At 42.5% G+C, this 22,412-nt stretch overlaps 1 protein-coding gene across 1 annotated transcript in view; it reads right to left on the bottom strand.

Moving 5' to 3' along the window:
* The window catches only part of LOC128636191 (beta-1,4 N-acetylgalactosaminyltransferase 2), a 115,572-nt gene extending 94,739 nt beyond the window's left edge, over window positions 1-20,833 (bottom strand). The window contains exons 1-2 of the mRNA XM_053689238.1: window positions 20,744-20,833; window positions 6,612-6,792 (exon numbers count right to left, since the gene is read on the bottom strand). Of these exons, the coding sequence (XP_053545213.1) occupies window positions 6,612-6,792; window positions 20,744-20,833 (271 nt within the window). The remainder of the gene's footprint in view (window positions 1-6,611; window positions 6,793-20,743) is intronic.
* Between the last annotated feature and the right edge of the window lie 1,579 nt (window positions 20,834-22,412).

Below are 22,412 nucleotides of genomic sequence, written 5' to 3'. Positions count from 1 at the left end.
CCTATACCTTAGTTTTGTTAGTTGTAAATATATAGTCTCTATAACGATTTACCGGCCTATACCTTTAAGGGCTGACCTGTTGCTCTCTCAGGTTTGTATCTTTAAAATGATATTGATGGTTATGTATAAGGGTTTACCGGTCTATACCTTGGGTAATTTCTCATAAAAATAAAAAAGCTGGTTTTGTCTTTATAGGGGTATCACATCTAAGTTTGAGCACCTGAGTTACAAGTCTATATTTAACTAAGGAGGTATAAATTATATACTTACAAATGATAGGTAATGCTAACTTTTTTCCTAAGGTGGTTACCGGCCTATACCAGGTGAGTAATAACTAAAGTAGCACCATTACTGATTTTGCAGATTACCTTTTAATACCAGTAAGACGTTACCGCTAAATACCGGTTACCAATTAATACCAGTGAAAAATTATCTAAATGCTACTGCTTATTGCCTTTGTTAAATGCATATAGATGCTGAGGTTAAGGGGATGGAAATATGCCTGAATAGTGTCAAATTGTAAGTTAACCCCTACACCTCCATTAGTCTCAGACAACAGACAAACTAAAATTTACAAAACAGCACCTTTGGAAACAACCTGTAAATGTCACGCTGCGCATTTCTAGCCATTGCTAGGAGCGTGGCGTCTCCTTCCCTGCTCGTTGCCAGGGGTTGTGTCGGGTCCGGATGCGTGCGGCGCTGACATCATCACTGCATGCTCCTTTCTTCCTAATGCCAGTCTGGATACCTGTGGCGCGAATCCTGTGCCTATGTAAGTCCTGTTACAATGATCTATCACTGCCCAAGTATAGGTGTTACTTTGTGTGCTCCTGGGTGTGATAGATCGTTGCTTCAATTAGCCTATTCATGTATGAACCCTGCCTGTCTGACTACTCTGCCTGTTTAACCCCTAAATTGCTGGATTGATTACTGCTGCTGAACTCTGCTTGTCTGACTACTCTACTTATTAACCCCTGTTGTTCTGGATTACCTCTTTGTTGCCGAACCCTGCCTGCCTGACCCTTCTAGTTGTTTGCTCTTGGACTGCTTTACTGTTGCCAAACCCTTCCTGTTTGACCATTCTAGTGGTTTGCCTTTGGACTGCTTTACTGTTGTCAAGCCCTGCCTGCCTGACCATTCTAGTGGTTTGCCCTTGGACTGCTTTACTGTTGCCAAACCCTGCCTGTCTGACCTTTCTAGTGGTTTGTCTTTGCATTGTTTTACTTTTACCAAGCCCTGCCTGTCTGACCTTTCTAGTGATTTGCCTTGGACTGCTCTGTCGTTGCCACTGGGGACTGTCCTGCCTGTGGTGAGTGCTGCTTTCCTCATCTTACTAACTTTCTTTGCTCTGGGATATTCCCTATCATTCCGGCTCGATGCCGGGATAACAAGACTACTGGCCGAGTTTGATCTGATAGAGGAGTATCCCACAAGCATTACATTATACTTGTGCCATGGAGCCAGATGAGGTGGCAGGAGCAGTTTATCTTCAGGGACAGATGTTGGGAACCCATACCACACAGTTGCAGAATATGGATTCCAAGCTAGAGGCTATTACCACTCAACTCTTCTTACTAGTTACAGCAAGGGATACTGCTCCTGTTGTCTCACAGCCAGTCCCTACTCCTAGTACTGTGACTCCTTCCTCTGCTTCTGGAAGTATACCCCGGATACCTTTGCCTGACAAGTATGAAGGTACTACTGATTGCAGGGGTTTTATTAACCAATGCAGGCTGCACTTCTGAAATGATCCTCACACCTTTAAGTCTCACCAATCAAAGGGCACCTTTATCATTTCCTTACTGAAAGAAAAGGCTCTAGTCTGGGTCTCTCCCTTTTTGGAACAGAACGCTCCACTCCTGCATGATGCTGATGATTTCATTTTTGCATTATCTTCTGTGTTTGGGACTTCTGGCCTTACCTCTGCTGCAGAATTTACTCTTCTGGACCTCTGCCAGGACAATAGAACTGTGGCACAATTTGCCATCGAGTTTCACATCTTGGCACTTGAAACCACTTGGGATGGCAGTGCTCTCAAGGCAGCCTTTAGGAGGGGTCTGCATGAACGCATCAAAGATGAACTCACTTATTGTGATATTCCTTCTTCTTTGGATGACTTTACAACACTATGTATCAGTCTGGACTCTCGCTTTCAGGAGAGACAAGCCGAGAGAGACAGAACAAGGAGGGTCCTTCCCTCCCGTCCTCCTATTCTTCCGGTTTCGTCAGTATCCTCTACCCCCCTCAGCAGCTCCAGTTACCTCAGTGGAGGAACCCATGGATCTCTCTTCATTCAAACCTTCAGAGTATGAAAGACAGAGAAGGAAATTGAGACTATGCTCTTATTGTGGATTTAACACCCACCAACTGACTGTGACATTCAGTTGGAAAAAGCCAGTGCTTAGGTGATAACACAGGGGTACCTCTAAGCATGATCTCTACTAAATCCCCTCACTCCTCTCAGATCCTGGTACCTGTTACCCTTACCTTCCTTCAGAATACTGTCCACTCTCAAGCCTTCATTAATTCAGGGGCATCTGGAAACTTCCTGGATCACCGTTTCATGATTCAAGCTGGTTTGCCTCTTTTGCAGAAAATACATTGTCTCAAAATAACTACTCTGGATGGCACCCCCCTTGGTTCAGGGTTGATCCATTTTTAGTCAGCACCCCTGACACTGACTGTGGGAGTCCTTCATACCGAACAGCTGCAGTTCGAGGTAATTATTTCCCCAGCACAGCATGTCATCCTTGGTCTTCCTTGGCTTCGGGTACACAATCCACAGTTCTACTGGGCTGAGGGACAACTGGTCTCCTGGGGTACCTCCTGTTTAAACTCCTGCCTTGCTAAAGTCACTCCTCTGCTCCGCATCCCCCATAGCCAGTATACAGACTCCTCCAAACCTTCCTTCAGTATATGCAGACTTTGCAGATGTATTTGAGAAAAAAGCAGCCGACGTGCTGCTACCCCACCATCCTTATGACTGCAAGATCCTGGAGCCCCACTTCCTAAAGGGAGGACTTATCCACTCTCCAAAGCTGAAACCAAATCCATGGAGGAGTACATCTAAGAGAACCTAGCTAAAGATTTAATTCGCCCTTCCTCCTCTTCAGGCTTCTTTTTTGCCAGAAAGAAGGATGGTGGGCTCAGACCCAGCATCGACTACAGGGCTTTGAACAACATAACTATCAAGAATCGCTATCCCATTCCATTGATCACCGAACTGTATGACTTGCTTCAGGATGCTCCCTTTTTCACCAAAGTTGGACATACGTGGGGCATACAATCTGATTCGTATCTTTCCAGGCCACGAATGGAAGACCGCCTTCAACACAAGATCTGGGCATTACGAATACCTTGTAATGCCCTTTGGGCTGTGTAACACACCTGCAGTCTTCCAGGCATTTGTCAATGATGTCTTCCGTGACCTCCTCAACTGCACTGTCACCGTCTATCTGGATGACATCATTGTTTTCTCTTCCACTTTAGAGGAGCATAATAAACACATGAGACAAGTTCTTCTACATCTCAGAGACAATTCTTTGGTAGCCAAGCTAGAAAAATGTGAGTTTGATCAAGTTCAGATCCAATTCCTTGGCTATGTCATCTCGAAAGAAGGTGTTGCCATGGATCCTGCTAAACCCACCGCAGTTCTAGAATGGCCTCAACCTACTTCATTAAAGGACTTACAAAGGTTCTTGGGGTTCTCCAATTATTACCGCAAGTTTATAAAGAACTTTTTACAAACAGTCGCTCCTCTCACTGAATTGACAAAATGCAACAAAGACTGTAAACAATGGCCTCCTGAAGCCATAAATGCCTTCTCTTTTCTGAAAAAGGTTTTTTGTTCTGCTCCTGTGCTCTGCCATCCTGATCCTGACCTACAGTTCACTTTAGAGGTTGATGCCTCCAAGATAGGGGCTGGAGCAGTTCTAACCCAAAGGGATCCTTTGACTTCCAAGTCACACCCTGTAGCCTTTTTCTCTAAAAGCTTTACTCCTGCTGAGAGGAATTACGATGTGGGTAGTTGTGAACTCTTAGCCATTAAGGTTTTAACTGAATGGCATCATTGGTTAGAGGGAAATGCCAATCCCATTCAGATTCTCACAGACCATAAGAATCTGACATACCAAGAGACTGCTCATCTACTCAATCCTTGACAGGCCAAGTGGGCCTTGTTCTTTTCCCATTTTAACTTTGTGGTATCTTATCTTTCTGGGACCAAGAACAGGACGCCCTTTCCCATCATTTCCCTCACTCAAGTGACTCCTCTGAAGCTCCTATTGAACACATCATACCTCCCTCCTATGTTGTTGCTAAACTAATTACCACCCTTCTGCAAAGATTGCAACCTGCCCAGTCTAGTAAACCTCCTGAAGCCCCCGTGGCCTCTGATATCCTCTTTGTACCTCTGAACCTACATGCCCCTGTGCTATCCTTGGCTCATGATAGTAAACTCTCAGGACATCTTGGTTTGACTAGGACTTTTAAGCGTCTTTCCCAACATGTATGGTGGCCTACTATTAAGTCTGATGCTCAGGATTATGTGAAAGCCTGCACAACTTGTGCTGCCAACAAAACTCCCCGATCCTTGCCTCCTGGTTTGCTCCAACCATTGTCCATTCCCAAACAACCATGGATTTCATTGTGGATCTTCCTCCTTCTGATCACCATACAGTTATCTGGGATGTGGTGGATCGCTTTTCCAGACTGGCTCATTTTGTACTCCTAACCAAACTGCCTTCTGCCCAAGAATTATCGTCTCTTTTTCTCTTGCATGTGGTACGACTTCATGGAATTCCTTTGAATATTGTTTCTGACAGAGGTCCACAGTTCATCTCTACCTTTTGGAGAGCCTTTTGTAAGTTGATTGGAATCACTGTTTCCTTGTCTTCTGGCCACCATCCTCAGACCAATGGACTAACTGAGAGAGTAAACCAGGATCTTGAAGCCTATCTTAGAGCCTTTGTCAACGCTTGCCATACTAATTGGTCTGAGTTATTACCCCTAGCTGAGCTGGCAAGAAACACTCATTGGCATGCTTCTCTTAGATGTTCTCCATTTCAAGCCGCGGCAGGGTATGAACCTCGTGTCTTCCCTCTTTTTGCTCAGTCCACTGGGGTTCCTGCTGCAGACCGACATGACACTGGACTCACCAATCATTGGCAACACATTCGCTCTCAGCTACATTCAGCTGTCTCTAGATATAAGAAGTTTGCTGATTGTCATAAAGCTTTGGTACATGCCATCTCAGTAGGTGGACGTGTTTGGATCTCTACTCAACATATTCGTCTACGTCAACCCTGTCACAAATTGGGGCCTAGGTTTATCGGCCCTTACAAAGTCCTGAAAAGACTGTCTCCTGTTGCCTACAAAAGTGGCCTTGCCCAAAACCCTGAGCATACACCCAGTCTTCCACAGCTCACTACTCAAGCCTTACATCAAGAATAGATTTACCTGGCTCCAAGCTCCTCCTCCTCTCCTGGTCTGTGGTGACCCTGAATATGAGGTAGCTAAGATCCTGGACTCCAGATACAGGCTCAGACAACTGCAGTATCTTGTACATTGGAAGGGTTCCTCTGTGGCAGATCGTTCCTGGGTTCCTGCCCATGATGTGCATTCTCCTTCTTTGGTCTCAAGATTCCATGCTGCTCATCCTTTGAGGCTGACTCTGGTTTCCGGAGGGAACCCTTGAGAGGGGGGCTATGTCACGCCGCACCACTCTAGTCATTGCTAGGGGTGCGGCGTCTCCTTCCCTGCTCGTTGCCAGGGGTTGTGTCTGGTCCGGATGCGTGCAGTGCTGACGTCATCGCGGCACGCTCCTCTCTCCCTGATGCCAGTCTGGACGCCTGTGGCACGAATCCTGCGCCTATGTAAGTCCTGTCACAATGATCTATCACTGCCTAAGTATAGGTGTTACTTTGTGTGCTCCTGGGTGTGATAGATCTTTGCTTCAATTAGCGTATTTGTGTATGAACCCTGCCTGTCTGACTACTCTGCCTGTGTAACCCCTACATTTCTGGATTGATTACTGCTGCTGAACTCTGCTTGTCTGACTTCTCTGCTTATTAACCCCTTGTTGTTCTGGGTTGCCTCTTTGTTGCCGAACCCTGCCTGCCTTACCATTCTAGTGGTTTGCCCTTGGACTGCTTTACTGTTGCCAAACCCTGCCTGCTTGAGCTTTCTAGTGGTTTGCCCTTGGACTGCTTTATTGTTGCCACACCCTGCCTGCTTGAGCTTTCTAGTGGTTTGCCCTTGGACTGCTTTATTGTTGCCACACCCTGCCTGCCTGACCTTTCTAGTGGTTCATCCTTGGACTGCTCTGGCGTTGCCGCTGGGGACTGTCCTGGCTGGTGTGAGTGCCGCCTTTCTCACTTTCTCTGCTCTGGGATATGCCCTATCATTCCGGCTTGATGCCGGGATAACAAGACTACTGGCCGAGTTCGGTCTGATAGAGAAGTATCCCACGAGCATTACAGTTAATTTACTCTATCACTTTCAAAATGAATAATTTTTATGGAAACAAGAAACAGATTTTGTATTACATTGAGGTCTGTCCTTGCTTTTAAAGCTTATTCTGTCTTCCAGAGCTGTTCCCACCAAACACTTACCTATGTCTATAGCATCAATATCAAACACTGTGCTGGTGTAAGTAACGTGCTGAAGGATGTGATTTAGAACTTGTAAATATGGAGTAGATATTGTCATTTTATTGTTTCCTCTTCCCTCAACCTGTTCTTCAGGGACATCAGCAAATGTGTTAAATGTCCCTAGAGAAGCTTCCAGGGTCACCTGAAGGGAGAAACGTGACAAATAAAATAAATAAAAAAACATGTAGTACAGGAATCGCTATTAGCGCACTCATTGATCTTGTATTGCAAGTGACGAGGTGAGTGTTGTACTTCAGCGCAATCCAAAATACTGCAACAAAATGTAGTGATTTTTGAAACCTAAAATAAACCGTTATTATTAATAGTATAGCACAGAAAGACATGAACAGATCCACTACTTGCGCACTATTCGCTTAGTGTACCATTAGCTTAAATCACCATTTGCTTAGTATACCGTTAGCTTAGCACAACATTAGCTTAGCGCCATTAGCGTAGCTAGCTTAGCGCACCATTAGCTTAGCACCATTAGCTTAGCGCACCATTGGCTTAGCGCACCATTGGCTTAGCACAACATTGGCTTAGCACAACATTGGCTTAGCACACCATTGGCTTAGCACAATATTAGCTTAGATCACTATTAGCTTAGAATACCGTTAGCTTAGCACAACATTAGCTTAGCGCACTGTTCGCTTAGTGTGCCATTAGCTTAGATCACTATTAGTTTAGTATACCGTTAGCTTAGTGCACCATTAGCTTAGTGCACCATTAGCTTAGATCACTATTAGCTTAGTATACCGCTAGCTTAGCGCACCATTATTTTAGCATCATTTTCTTAGCGCACCATTAGCTTAGCGCACCATTAGCTTAGATCACCATTAGCTTAGTATACCGTTAGCTTAGCGCACCATTAGCTTAGCGCACCATTAGCTTAGATCACCATTAGCTTAGTATACCGTTAGCTTAGCGCACCATTAGCTTAGCACACCATTAGCTTAGCACACCATTAGCTTAGTGCACCATTAGCTTAGCACACCATTAGCTTAGCTCACCATTAGCTTAGCACCATTAGCTTAGTGCACCATTAGCTTAGTGGACCATTAGCTTAGCACCATTAGCTTAAAGCACCATTAGCTTAAAGCACCATTAGCCTAGCGCACCATTAGCTTAGCGCACCATAAGCTTAACACCTTTAGCTTAGAACACCATTAGCTTAGAACACCATTAGCTTAGAACACCATTAGCTAAGGGCACCATTAGCATAGGGCACCATTAGCTTAGTGCCCCATTGGTTTAGCACACCATCGATTTAGCGCACCATTAGCTTAGTATACCGTTATCTTAGAGCACCATTAGCTTAACACCTTTAGCTTAGAACACCATTAGCTTAGAACACCATTAGCTAAGGGTACCATTAGCTTAGGGCACCATTAGCTTAGGGCACCATTAGCTTAGTGCCCCATTGGTTTAGCACACCATCGATTTAGCGCACCATTAGCTTAGCGGACCATTAGCTTAGCAGCATTAGCTTAGCGCACCATTAGCTTAGCGCACCATTAGCTTAGCACACCATTAGCTTAGTATACCGTTAGCTTATGGCACCATTAGCTTAGGGCACCATTAGCTTAGTGCCCCATTGGTTTAGCGCACCATTGATTTAGAGAAACAATTGGCATAGCGCACCATCGACTTAGAGCACCATTGGCTTAGCATACCGTTAGTTTAGCGCACCATTAGCTTAGTGCACAATTAGCTTAGCACCATTAGCTTAGTGCACAATTAGCTTAGCGGACCATTAGCTTAGCGCATCATTAGCTTAGAACACCATTAGTTTAGCGCACCATTAGCTTAGAACATTATTAGCTTAGCGCACCATTAGCTTAGAGCACCATTAGCTTAGAACACCATTAGCTTAGCGCACTATTCGCTTAGTGTGCCATTAGCTTAGATCACTATTAGCTTAGTATACTGTTAGCTTAGCGCACCATTAGCTTAGCGCACCATTTGCTTAGCGCACCATTAGTTTAGCACACCATTAGCTTAGTGCACCATTAGCTTAGTGCACCATTAGCTTAGCAGACTATTAGCTTAGCACCATTAGCTTAGCACACCATTAGCTTAGCGCACCATTAGCTTAGTATACCGTTAGCTTAGCACACCATTAGCTTAGAACACCATTAGCTTAGGGCACCATTAGCTTAGTGCCCCATTGGTTTAGTGCACCATCGATTTAGAGAAACAATTGGCTTAGCGCACCATCGACTTAGAGCACCATTGACTTAGCGCACCATTGGTTTAGTGTACCATAAGCTTAACGTACCATTAGCTTAGCGCACCATTAGCATAGAACACCATTAGCTTAGAACACCATTAGCTTAGCGCACCATTAGCTTAGAACACCATTAGCTTAGATCACTATTAGCTTAGTATATCGTTAGCTTAGTGCACCATTAGCTTAGCACCATTGGCTTAGCACTATTATCTTAGTGCACCATTAACTTAGAGAACCATTAGCTTAGCACACCATTAGCTTAGTGCATTATTAGCTTAGCACAACATTAGCTTAGCACACCATTGGTTTAGCGCACCATTAGCTTAGCCCACCATTAGCTTAGCCCCCCATTAGCTTACCATTAGCTTAGTGCTCCATTGGTTTAGCGCACCATCGACTTAGAAAAAGAATTGGCTTAGCGCACCATCGACTTAGAGCACCATTGACTCAGCACACCATTGGTTTAATGTACCATAAGCTTACCGTACCATAAGCTTAGCACACCATTAGCTTAGCCCACCATTAGTTTAGCCCACCATTAGTTTAGCGCACAGTTAGCTTAGTGCACTATTAGCTTAGCACACCATTATCTTAGCACAACATTAGCTTAGCACAACATTAGCTTAGCGCAACATTAGCTTAGCGCACCATTAGCATAGCACACCATTAGTTTAGCGCACCATTAACTAAGTGCACCCTTAGCTTAGCGCACCATTAGGTTAGCGTACCATTAGCTTAGCACACCATTAGCTTATCGCACCATTAACTTAGCGCACCATTATATTAGCACAATATTAGCTTAGCGCACCATTAGTTTAGCAATATTAGCTTAGCAAACCATTAGCTTAGCACACCATTATATTAGCACACAATTAGCTTAGAACACCATTAGCTTAGCGCACCATTATCTTAGCGCACCATTAGCTTAGCGCACCACTAGCTTAGCGAACCATTATCTTAGCGTACCATTAGCTTAGCAAACCATTAGCTTAGCGCACCATTAACTTAGTGCACCATTATATTAGCACACTATTAGCTTAGTGCACCATTAGCTTAGCACCATTAGCTTAGTGCACCAATAGCTTAGCACACCATTATATTAGCACACAATTAGCTTAGAACACCATTAGCTTAGCACACCATTAGTTTAGTGCACCATTAGCTTAGCACACCATTATATTAGCACACAATTAGCTTAGAACACCATTAGCTTAGAGCACCATTAGCTTAGAGCACCATTAGCTTAGCGCATCATTAGCTTAGCGCACCATTAGCTTAGAACACCATTAGCTTAGCACACTATTCGCTTAGTGTGCCATTAGCTTAGATCACTATTAGCTTAGTATACCGTTAGCTTAGTGCATTATTAGCTTAGCACAACATTAGCTTAGCACACCATTGGTTTAGCGCACCATTAGCTTAGTGCCCCATTGGTTTAGCGCACCATCGACTTAGAAAAAGAATTGGCTTAGCGCACCATTGACTTAGAGCACCATTGGCTCAGCACACCATTGGTTTAATGTACCATAAGCTTAACGTACTATTAGCTTAGCGCACCATTAGCTTAGCCCACCATTAGTTTAGCACACCGTTAGCTTAGTGCACCATTAGCTTAGTACACCATTATCCTAGCACAACATTAGCTTAGCGCACCATTAGCTTAGCGCACCATTAGCTTAGAACACCATTAGCTTAGCACACCATTAGCTTAGCGCACCATTAACTAAGCACACCATTAGCTTAGCACACCATTAGCTTAGCGTACCATTAGCTTAGCGTACCATTAGCTTAGCGCACCATTAGCTTAGAACACCATTAGGTTAGCACACTATTAGCTTAGTGTGCCATTAGCTTAGATCACTATTAGCTTAGTATACCGCTAGCTTAGTGCACTATTAGCTTAGCACCATTAGCTTAGCACTATTAGCTTAGTGCACCATTAGCTTAGCGCACCATTAGCTTAGTGCATTATTAGCTTAGCACAACATTAGCTTAGCACACCATTGGTTTAGTGCACCATTAGCTTAGCCCACCATTAGCTTACCATTAGCTTAGTGCCCCATTGGTTTAGCGCACCATCGACTTAGAAAAAGAATTGGCTTAGCGCACCATTGACTTAGAGCACCATTGGCTCAGCACACCATTGGTTTAATGTACCATAAGCTTAACGTACTATTAGCTTAGCACACCATTAGCTTAGCCCACCATTAGTTTAGCGCACCGTTAGCTTAGTGCACCATTAGCTTAGCACACCATTATCTTAGCACAACATTAGCTTAGCACAACATTAGCTTAGCGCACCATTAGCTTAGCACACCATTAGCTTAGCGCACCATTAGCTTAGCGCACCATTAACTAAGCACACCATTAGCTTAGCGCACCATTAGCTTAGCGTACCATTAGCTTAGCGCACCATTAACTTAGCGCACCATTATATTAGCACACAATTAGCTTAGCACACCATTAGCTTAGCAATATTAGCTTAGCAAACCATTAGCTCAGCACACCATTATATTAGCACACAATTAGCTTAGAACACCATTAGCTTAGCGCACCATTAGTTTAGTGCACCATTAGCTTAGCGTACCATTAGCTTAGCGCACCATTAACTTAGCACACCATTATATTAGCACACAATTAGCTTAGAACACCATTAGCTTAGCGCACCATTAGCTTATTGCACCATTAGCTTAGCACACCATTATATTAGCACACAATTAGCTTAGAACACCATTAGCTTAGAGCACCATTAGCTTAGCCCCCCATTAGCTTAGAACACCATTAGGTTAGCACATTATTAGCTTAGTGTGCCATTAGCTTAGATCACTATTAGCTTAGTATACCGCTAGCTTAGTGCACTATTAGCTTAGCACCATAAGCTTAGCAATATTAGCTTAGTGCACCATTAGCTTAGCGCACCATTAGCTTAGTGCATTATTAGCTTAGCACAACATTAGCTTAGCACACCATTGGTTTAGCGCACCATTAGCTTAGCCCACCATTAGCTTACCATTAGCTTAGTGCCCCATTGGTTTAGCACACCATCGACTTAGAAAAAGAATTGGCTTAGCGCACCATTGACTTAGAGCACCATTGGCTCAGCACACCATTGGTTTAATGTACCATAAGCTTAATGTACTATTAGCTTAGCGCACCATTAGCTTAGCCCACCATTAGTTTAACGCACCGTTAGCTTAGTGCACCATTAGCTTAGCACACCATTATCTTAGCACAACATTAGCTTAGCACAACATTAGCTTAGCGCACCATTAGCTTAGCACACCATTAGCTTAGCGCACCATTAGCTTAGCGCACCATTAACTAAGCGCACCATTAGCTTAGCGTACCATTAGCTTAGCGCACCATTAACTTAGCGCACCATTATATTAGCACACAATTAGCTTAGCACACCATTAGCTTAGCAATATTAGCTTAGCAAACCATTAGCTTAGCACACCATTATATTAGCACACAATTAGCTTAGAACACCATTAGCTTAGCGCACCATTAGCTTAGTGCACCATTAGCTTAGCGTACCATTAGCTTAGCAAACCATTAGCTTAGCGCACCATTAACTTAGCGCACCATTATATTAGCACACTATTAGCTTAGCGAACCATTAGCTTAGCACCATTAGCTTAGCGCACCAATAGCTTAGCACACCATTATATTAGCACACAATTAGCTTAGAACACCATTAGCTTAGCGCACCATTAGCTTATTGCACCATTAGCTTAGCACACCATTATATTAGCACACAATTAGCTTAGTGAACCATTAGCTTAGAGCACCATTAGCTTAGAACACCATTAGCTTAGCGCACTATTAGCTTAGCGCACCATTAGCTTAGAACACCATTAGCTTAGCACACTATTCGCTTAGTGTGCCATTAGCTTAGATCACTATTAGCTTAGTATACCGTTAGCTTAGCGAACCATTAGCTTAGCACCATTAGTTAGCACTACTAGCTTAGTGCACCATTAGCTTAGCGCACCATTAGATTAGCGCACCATTAGCTTAGTGCATTTTTAGCTTAGCACAACATTAGCTTAGCACACCATTGGTTTAGCGCACCATTAGCTTAGCCGACCATTAGCTTAGCCCACCATTAGCTTACCATTAGCTTAGTGCCCCATTGGTTTTGCGCACCATCGACTTAGAAAAAGAATTGGCTTAGCGCACCATCGACTTAGAGCACCATTGGCTCAGCACACCATTGGTTTAATGTACCATAAGCTTACCGTACCATTAGCTTAGCGCACCATTAGCTTAGCCCACCATTAGTTTAGCGCACCGTTAGCTTAGCGCACCATAAGCTTAGCACACCATTATCTTAGCACAACATTAGCTTAGCACAACATTAGCTTAGTGCACCATTAGCTTAGCACACCATTAGCTTAGCGCACCATTAACTAAGTGCACCATTAGCTTAGCGCACCATTAGCTTAGCGTACCATTAGCTTAGCACACCATTAGCTTAGCGCACCATTAACTTAGCGCACCATTATATTAGCACACTATTAGGTTAGCGCACAATTAGCTTAGCACTATTAGCTTAGCACACCATTAGCTTAGCACACCATTATATAAGCACACAATTAGCTTAGAACACCATTAGCTTAGCGCACCATTAGCTTAGCACACCATTAGCTTAGCGCACCATTAGCTTAGTGTACCATTAGCTTAGCAAACCATTAGCTTAGCGCACCATTAACTTAGCGCACCATTATATTAGCACACTATTAGCTTAGCGCACCATTAGCTTAGCACCATTAGCTTAGCGCACCAAAAGCTTAGTACACCATTATATTAGCACACAATTAGCTTAGAACACCATTAGCTTAGCGCACCATTAGCTTAGCACACCATTATATTAGCACACAATTAGCTTAGGACACCATTAGCTTAGCGCACCATTAGCTTAGCGCACCATTAGCTTAGGACACCATTAGCTTAGCGCACCATTAGCTTAGCACACAATTAGCTTAGGACACCATTAGCTTAGCGCACCATTAGCTTAGCGCACCATTAGCATAGTGTAACATTAGCTTAGTGCACCATTAGCTTAGCCCACCATTTGCTTTAAACACCATTGGTTTAGTGTGTGTGTGTGAGACTGTGAAAGTTTGTGTGTGACAGTGTGAAACTGTGAGAGTGTGAAAGTTTGTGTGTGACAGTGTGAGACTGTGAGAGTGTGAGAGTTTGTGTGTGACAGTGTGAGACTGTGAGAGTGTGAGTGTGTGTGTGTGTGACAGTGTGAGACCGTGAAAGTGTGTGTGTGTATGAGAGACTGTGAGAGAGAGAGTGTGTGTGTGACAGTGTAAAACTGTGAAAGTGTGTGTGTGTGACAGTGTGAGACTTTGAGAGAGTGTGTGTGTGTGTGAGAGACAGTGTGAGACTGTAAGTGTGTGTGACAGTGTGAAACTGTGAGTCTGTGTGTGTGTCTGTGTGTGTGCGCATGTGACAGTGTGAAAATGTGAGTCTGTGTGTGTGTGTGACAGTGTGAGACTGTAAGAGTGTGTGACAGTGTGAAACTGTAAGTCTGTGTGTGTGTCTGTGTGTGTGCATGTGACAGTGTGAAACTGTGAGTCTGTGTGTGTGTGTGACAGTGTGAGACTGTAAGAGTGTGTGACAGTGTGAAACTGTGAGTCTGTGTGTGTGTCTGTGTGTGCGCGCGCATGTAACAGTGTGAAACTGTGAGAGAGTGTGTGTGTCAGTGTTAAACTGTAAAAGTGTGTGTGTGTGACAGTGTGAAACTATGAGAGAGTGTGTGTGTGTGTGTGACAGTGTGAGACTGTAAGAGTGTGTGTGACAGTGTGAGACTGTGAGAGAGTTGGTGTGACACTGTGAGAGAGTGTGTATGGGTGACAGTGTGAGACTTTACAAGTGTGTGTGTGTTACAGTGTGTGTGTGAGTGACACTTTAAAACTTTGAGACTATGGGTACGAATTATCAAGTTCCGAATGGAGCTTGATGTCCCTGTTTCGGAAACAGCAGTTATGAAGCAGCGGTCTAAAGATCGCTACTCCAAAACTGGTCCGCTGCCTCTGAGGCTGCGGTCTGCAATCCGCCCGATCCTATACGATCGGGCTGATTGACACCCCCTGCTAGGGGTCGATTGGCTGCAAATCTACAGGGGGCGGCATTGCACAAGCAGTTCTGGTGAACTGCTTGTGTAATGTTAAATGCCGACAGTGTATGTCTGTCGGACATGATATGCTACAGCGTATCATGTCGGACAGACATTGATAAATTGGCCCCTATGAGTATGTGTGTGTGAGAAACTGTGAGAGAGTGTATTTGTGCATGTGTGACACTGTGAAACTGTGAGAGTGTGTGTGTGTGACAGTGTGAAACTGTGAGAGTGTGTGTGTGACAGTGTGAGACTGTGAGAGTGTGTGTGTGACAGTGTGAGACTGAGAGTGTGTGTGTGACATTGTGAGACTGTGAGAGTGTGTGTGTGTGACAGTGTGAGACTGTGAGAGTGTGTGTGTGACAGTGTGAAACTGTGAGAGTGTGTGTGACAGTGTGAAACTGTGAGAGTGTGTGTGTGTGACAGTGTGAGACTGTGAGAGTGTGTGTGTGACAGTGTGAAACTGTGAAAGTGTGTGTGTGACAGTGTGAAACTGTGAGAGTAAGTGTGTGTGTGTGACAGTGTGAGACTGTGAGAGTGCGTGTGTGACAGTGTGAGACTGTGAGAGTGTGTGTGAGACAGTGTGAGACTGTGAAGTGTGTGTGACAGTGTAAGACTGTGAGACTTTGGCCCATATTTATCAAGCTCCGTACGGAGCTTGAAGGGCCGTGTTTCTGTCGAGTATTCAGACTAAAGACCGCTGCTCCATAACCCTGTCCGCCTGCTCTGAGTAGGCGGACAGGAATCGCCGGAAATCAACCCGATCGAGTATGATCGGGTTGATTGACACCCCCCCTGCTGGCGGCCGATTGGCCGCGAGTCAGTAGGGGGCAGCGTTGCACCAGCAGCTCTTGTGATGTCCTCTTCTGCCCCATCGGATGAAGACTTCGGCCCGGCTGGGTGAAGACGACTCAAGGTAGGGAGATCTTCAGGGGGTTAGTGTTAGGTTTTTTTAAGGGGGTTTGGGTGGGTTAGAGCAGGGGTATGTGGGTGGTGGGTTTTAATGTTGGGGGGGGTTGTATTTTTTTTTACAGGTAAAAGAGCTGATAACTTTGGGGCAATGCCCCGCAAAAAGCCCTTTTAAGGGCTGGTAAAAGAGCTGATTACTTTGTAATGTAGAATAGGGTAGGGACTTTTATTATTTTTTTTTTATTATTTTATTAGGGGGCTTAGATTAGGTGTAATTAGTTTAAAATTCTTGTAATATTTTCTTATTTTCTGTAATTTAGTGTGGTTTTTTTTGTTATTTAGTTTAGTTTATTTAATTGTATTTAATTGTAGGTATTTGTAGCTAATTTATTTAATTAATTTAATGATAGTGTAGTGTTAGGTTTAATTGTAACTTAGGTTAGGATTTATTTTACAGGTCATTTTGTATTTCTTTTAACTAGGTAGTTATTAAATAGTTAATAACTATTTAATAACTATTGTACCTAGCTAAAATAAATTCAAAGTTACCTGTAAAGTAAAAATAAATCCTAAAAAAGCTACAATGTAATTATTAATTTCATTGTAGCTATCTTATGGTTTATTTTGCAGGTAAGTATTTAGTTTTAAATAGGATTAATTTGTTTAATAAGAGTACTATTATTTAGATTTATTTAATTAATATTTAAGTTAAGGGGGTGTTAGGGTTAGTGTTAGACTTAGGTTTAGGGGTTAATGATTTTATTATAGTGGCGGCGGTGTAGGGGGGGGCAGGATAGGGGTTAATAAATTTATTATAGGTGGCGGCGGTATAGGGGGGGCAGTATAGGGGTTAATAGGTATTATGTAGGTGGCGGCGGGGTCCGGGAGCGGCGGTTTAGGGGTTAAACAATTTATTTAGTTGCGGCGGGGTCCGGGATCCGCAGGATAGGGTTTAATGAGTTTATGTAGGTGGCGGCGGTATAGGGGGCGGCAGATTAGGGGTTAATATGTATAATGTAGGTGGCGGCGGGGTCAGGGAGCGGCTGTTTAGGGGTTAACATGTGTATTATAGTTGCGGCGGGGTCCGGGAGTGGCGGTTTAGGGGTTAATAAATTTATTTAGTTGCGGCGGTGTAGGGGGGGGCAGATTAGGGGTGTTTAGACTCGGGGTACATGTTAGGGTGTTAGGTGCAGACGTTTCCCATAGGAATCAATGAGATATTGGGCTTCAGCGAACATGAGCTTTCGCTATGGTCAGACTCCCATTGATTCCTATGGGATCCGCCGCCTCCAGGGCGACGGATTGAAATCCAGGTACGCTGGCCCGGAATAGTGCGGAGCGTACCTGGTAGTAGTTTGATAACTACCAAAAGTAGTCAGATTGTGCCGAACTTGCGTTCGGAACATCTGTAGCGATCGAAGCTTACGTAATTAGATTCTACATTTGCCGGGCAGTAGGGGTTGATAACTAAGGCGAATCAGCCTCGCCACAAATACGCTGTGGAATTCCAGCGTATTTGCGGTTGATGGCTTGATAACTAGAGGCCTTTGTGTATGACAGTGTGAGACTGTGAGAGTGTGTGTGTGACAGTGTGAGACTGTGAGAGTGTGAGTGTGTGTGTGTGACAGTGTGATACTGTGAAGTGTGTGTGACAGTGTGAGACTGTGAGTGCGTGCGCAAGCAATATTAGCGGTCCACAGAGTAATACCAGCACAAGCTAATGTGAGCTGGTATTACAAGTTAAAGTGAAGGTCAATTTCAAAGAATTAGTGCCCGTTTTTTAATAATCCTATTAAAAACAAGGTAACTTTAATTCATCAAAATTGACATTTCCCTAGTTTTCTTCAAAAACTTACCTTTTAATCCTGACAGCCGCTGCAGCACTTCATCTGCCCGTCGCAAGCCCTCTTCCCGAATCTGACTTCCTCCAAACACGGAGTTGCCTCAGGCCATGATCCCCCCCGGGGGGAAAGCCGTGATTGGAGGAAGCCGGATTTGTCATTTCTGACGTAAGAAGAGGCTTCCGACGGACGGGGGAATCGCTGGAGCGGGTGTCAGGATTAAAAGGTAAGTTTTAGAAGAAAACAGTGAAATGTCAATTTTGATGAATTAAAGTGCCCTTGTTTTAAATAGGATTATTAAAAACCAGGTACTAATTCATCAAAATTGTCCTTCACCTTATGCGTAATGCGAACGCGAGCTTGCGTTCGAATTGCTAGGAAGTATTGCACTCATGAGAGAGTGCTTCCATAGCGCAGTGAAGGGGGTAAGTAGCGCAGCGATTGCAGCTTTTTCAAATATATATGTATATGATTATATACATATATATTTATGAGTTTATAAGTGTATATATGTATATAATCATATACATATCTATTTATGTGTTTATAAGTGTATATATGTGTATAATCATATACATATCTATTTATGTGTTTATAAGTGTATATATGTGTATAATCATATACATATCTATTTATGTGTTTATAAGTGTATATATGTGTATAATCATATACATATCTATTTATGTGTTTATAAGTATATATATGTATATAATCATATACATATCTATGTATGTGTTTATAAGTGTATATATGTATATAATCATATGCATATCTATGTATGTGTTTATAAGTGTATATATGTATATAATCATATGCATATCTATGTATGTGTTTATAAGTGTATATATGTATATAATCATATGCATATCTATGTATGTGTTTATAAGTGTATATATGTATATAATCATATGCATATCTATTAATGTGTTTATAAGTGTATATATGTATATAACCATATGCAGATCTATTTATGTGTTTATAAGTGTATATATGTATATAACCATATGCATATCTATTTATGTGCTTATAAGTGTATATATGTATATAATCATATACATATCTATTTATGTGTTTATAAGTGTATATGTGTATATAATCATATACATATCTATGTGTTTATAAGTGTATATATGTATATAATCATATACATATATATTTACAGGAAACACACAGTTCCTATAGACCGCAATATAAAGGCACTTTTCTAACACCCCACTCCCCCCAACTGTAGCCCCAAAAACTGCCTAGTGCAGCTGTTTATTTTAAGTAAATGCTACATTGAGATGTTGGGACAACTATATACACAATAAAAGTGATCAATAACCGTTTTTATACCTCGTAATTCTGTTTCCCCTCTTCAAAGACGCTTAAACCTAGAATCCAAACACAAGACAATTGCAGATAATTTGTTGTTCATTTCTAGATATTGCAACGTTAATTCTGCACTATCCAAAGAAGCCATGTTTGTTGGCTGTTAACTTATTTTTACAAGGTTACATTTCTTTTGTGCATCATTGTTTTGTGGTTTAATGAAATATTACTCAATTCACGGTTTTATATTGTGAGATGTGTAGATGACTTTACAGATATTAGACTATTTATTAACCCTTTAAGTGAGAATGGTGACTCGTCCTAATCACCTGCACAATGTATTTAGTGTGGATGACGACCATGTGTTGTTAACTGCGCCCCCCCCCCCCCGAAATTACATCCCTGAAGGTCTAGACCAATGAAGGATAACTTTGGAACCCTGGATGTTACGGAACTACATTTCCCATGATGCACAACAAGACTGCAGAGTGCCTAAGCATTGTGGGAATGTAGTTCACAAGCATCTGGGGTGCTAAGGTTCTCTATCACTGTTCTAGGGCTTTGCTCAGGGAATCCAGGGATGAAAGTGATATCAGCACAGTGTGTCACGTCATCAAGCCTGGAAACCCAGAATTCCCGGGAAGGACAACATTTCTTATCCCAGCTGTATGAAGAGCTTTAGTGTTCAAACTCATCTCCCTATCAAGTAGCACATGTATAACATGTTGCAATCTGTTACGTGCAGTAATCTGTTACGTACTGTAATCTGTTACGTGCTGTAATCTTTTACATGCTGTAATCCGTTACATGCTGTAATCCGTTACATGCTGTAATCTGTTACGTGCTGTAATCAGTTACGTGCTGTAATATGTTACACGCTGTAATCCATTACGTGCTGTAATCTGTTACATGCTGTAATCCGTTACATGCTGTAATCCGTTACATGTTGCAATCCGTTGCATGCTGTAATATGTTACATGCTGTAATACATTACGTGCTGTAATCTTTTACATGCTGTAATCTGTTACATGCTGTAATCCGTTACATGCTCTAATCCGTTACATGCTGTAATCTGTTATATGCTGTAATCCGTTATGTGCTGTAATATGTTACATGCTGTAATCCGTTACATCCTGTAATCCATTACATGCTGTAATCCATTACATGCCATATCCGTTACATGCTGTAATCTGTTACATGCTGTAATCTGTTAAATGCTGTAATCTGCTACGTGCTGTAATCTGTTACATGCTCTAATCCATTACGTGCTGTAATCTGTTATGTGCTGTACTCTGTTACATGCTGTAATCCGTTACAGGCTGTAATAAGTGTATATATTTGTAATAAGCTCTAATTCGTCTTGAAATGACATGCTCTAATGCAGTGGTCTTAAAGCACAGGCCCTGGCACCATATGTGGCCCTAAAGATAGTTTCTTCTGGCCCTCCCTTGTTTATTAGGAAATTATTTTTTAGGGTTCCAAGAGGTGTAGCAAGTTCAATACAGGCACTAACTAGATAAATATAAATACAAGCTATGTCCAGTGTAGACTCCAGCCATGTACTGGATGGATAAATGTCACTTTTTATCCAAATGATCATTTCACTTGGCACTAACAAGATACATATACAACTGTGTGTGTTTATTGTGGGCTACAACTCCCACCATACTCTATTACTTGGGTAAATGTCATTTACAGTCCCTAGTTTATTCAGTTCCAGAGCGCTCACTCTGTTCATCGCAGAATCACACTTGGCCATTGGCCCCCAGATATAATGAGCTTGCTACCCCAATCTAATGTATTAAGAGCATATCCATTTTCAGTAATATAATGTCCCTATATTGAAATCAATTAAATATTTGGATATTTGAAATTTTAATTATAAAATGATTAAGCCTTTTCTGTCTTTCGCTTGAGCACAAAACATGAAGGTGCCCTGTGACCAGGCCAAGTGCCAAACGTGCACTAAGAATAATTAAAAACCAAACTTAGAAGAAAATGTTCTTTCACATGCAACACACTCACCCACCTGTCACCTACGTTACCTGAAGCCATGAGCAGGCTGAGGTAGGTGACAATAGCACTGTTTATTAGGGTCAATGGACTCCTCTTGCAGCCAACGTCATTCTGTCACGTTCAGTTTGATTTTCCTGTTTGTGAGCTCAGTTCTTTCCACATCAGAAACAATAGCTACTGTTTCCATGAGATGTATGCTAATGCTTTCATAGTTCTTTTACTCATATATATATAGGAATCAATGTGGAAATGGCACACTTCACTTTAGCAATCACCTGGTGCACTGCCATATACACATACAGCACCAGGTAGTGATGAATCCAAACGGATGTGATCCCTATCCAGAGAAACCTCACAAAGCAGGCACAGCAGGATTTTGATATCCGTTTAATATGAACAAAACCAAATGTTTCAGCCCTCACATGTGCTTTTCTCAATGGTAGTCAAAAGCCAAGACATATATATATATATTTATCATGTACACAAAAGAGAGACGTACCTGGAATATAATCCTGGTACCAAAAAGACAGGGTTTCAGCACTCTTTTTTAGAAAAACTCACAATTCACTTAAATGTAATTCAATAACTTTAATCGTGGCAGTCAAATCCCACACATCATGGGAATAGATCCATGCAAATATTAAAACACATAAGCATACAAGTTCGGCTCATAAATGACAGCTCAAAAGAACCTGACCGGTCAGGGGTACACGAAAAAGCACATATGAGGCAAAGTATAGATAGCAATAATTTTGCTTAAACACAGGGTTGTATAATAGACCACTACACCCAACTGCCACAGAACCCCCCACACAATTGACTTGGAAGGTATATCCTGGGCAGATATAAGAACCGGGATCTAAGTGGTAAACATAGCAAAACCTGTGTTAGGCACCTTGTAAAGAATGGTTACATTGTTTGGAATGTACATAAGTACTGGAATGAACAAAGTATTGTTTGTTATATCAAGTGAGACCTCCTCTGGCTTAGCTACACCCAGCTGCTTACAGCACCCCTACATGTAAGGGGCTAATTGCTGCGCAGGTTACAAACGGGATCTAAGCAAGCCAGCAGGTAGATCCCGTTTGTAACCTGCGCAGGATATACCTTCCAAGTCAATTGTGTGGGGGGGTTCTGTGGCAGTTGGGTGTAGTGGTCTATTATACAACCCTGTGTTTAAGCAAAATTATTGCTATCTATACTTTGCCTCATATGTGCTTTTTCGTGTACCCCTGACCGGTCAGGTTCTTTTGAGCTGTCATTTATGAGCCGAACTTGTATGCTTATGTGTTTTAATACTTGCATGGATCTATTCCCATGAT

This window comes from Bombina bombina, chromosome 7, assembly GCF_027579735.1.
Source record: "Bombina bombina isolate aBomBom1 chromosome 7, aBomBom1.pri, whole genome shotgun sequence".
Classification (NCBI taxonomy): Eukaryota; Metazoa; Chordata; class Amphibia; order Anura; family Bombinatoridae; genus Bombina; species Bombina bombina.
The sequence above is the reverse complement of the archived record's forward strand: the minus strand, read 5'-3'. Positions and strand labels throughout refer to the sequence as shown.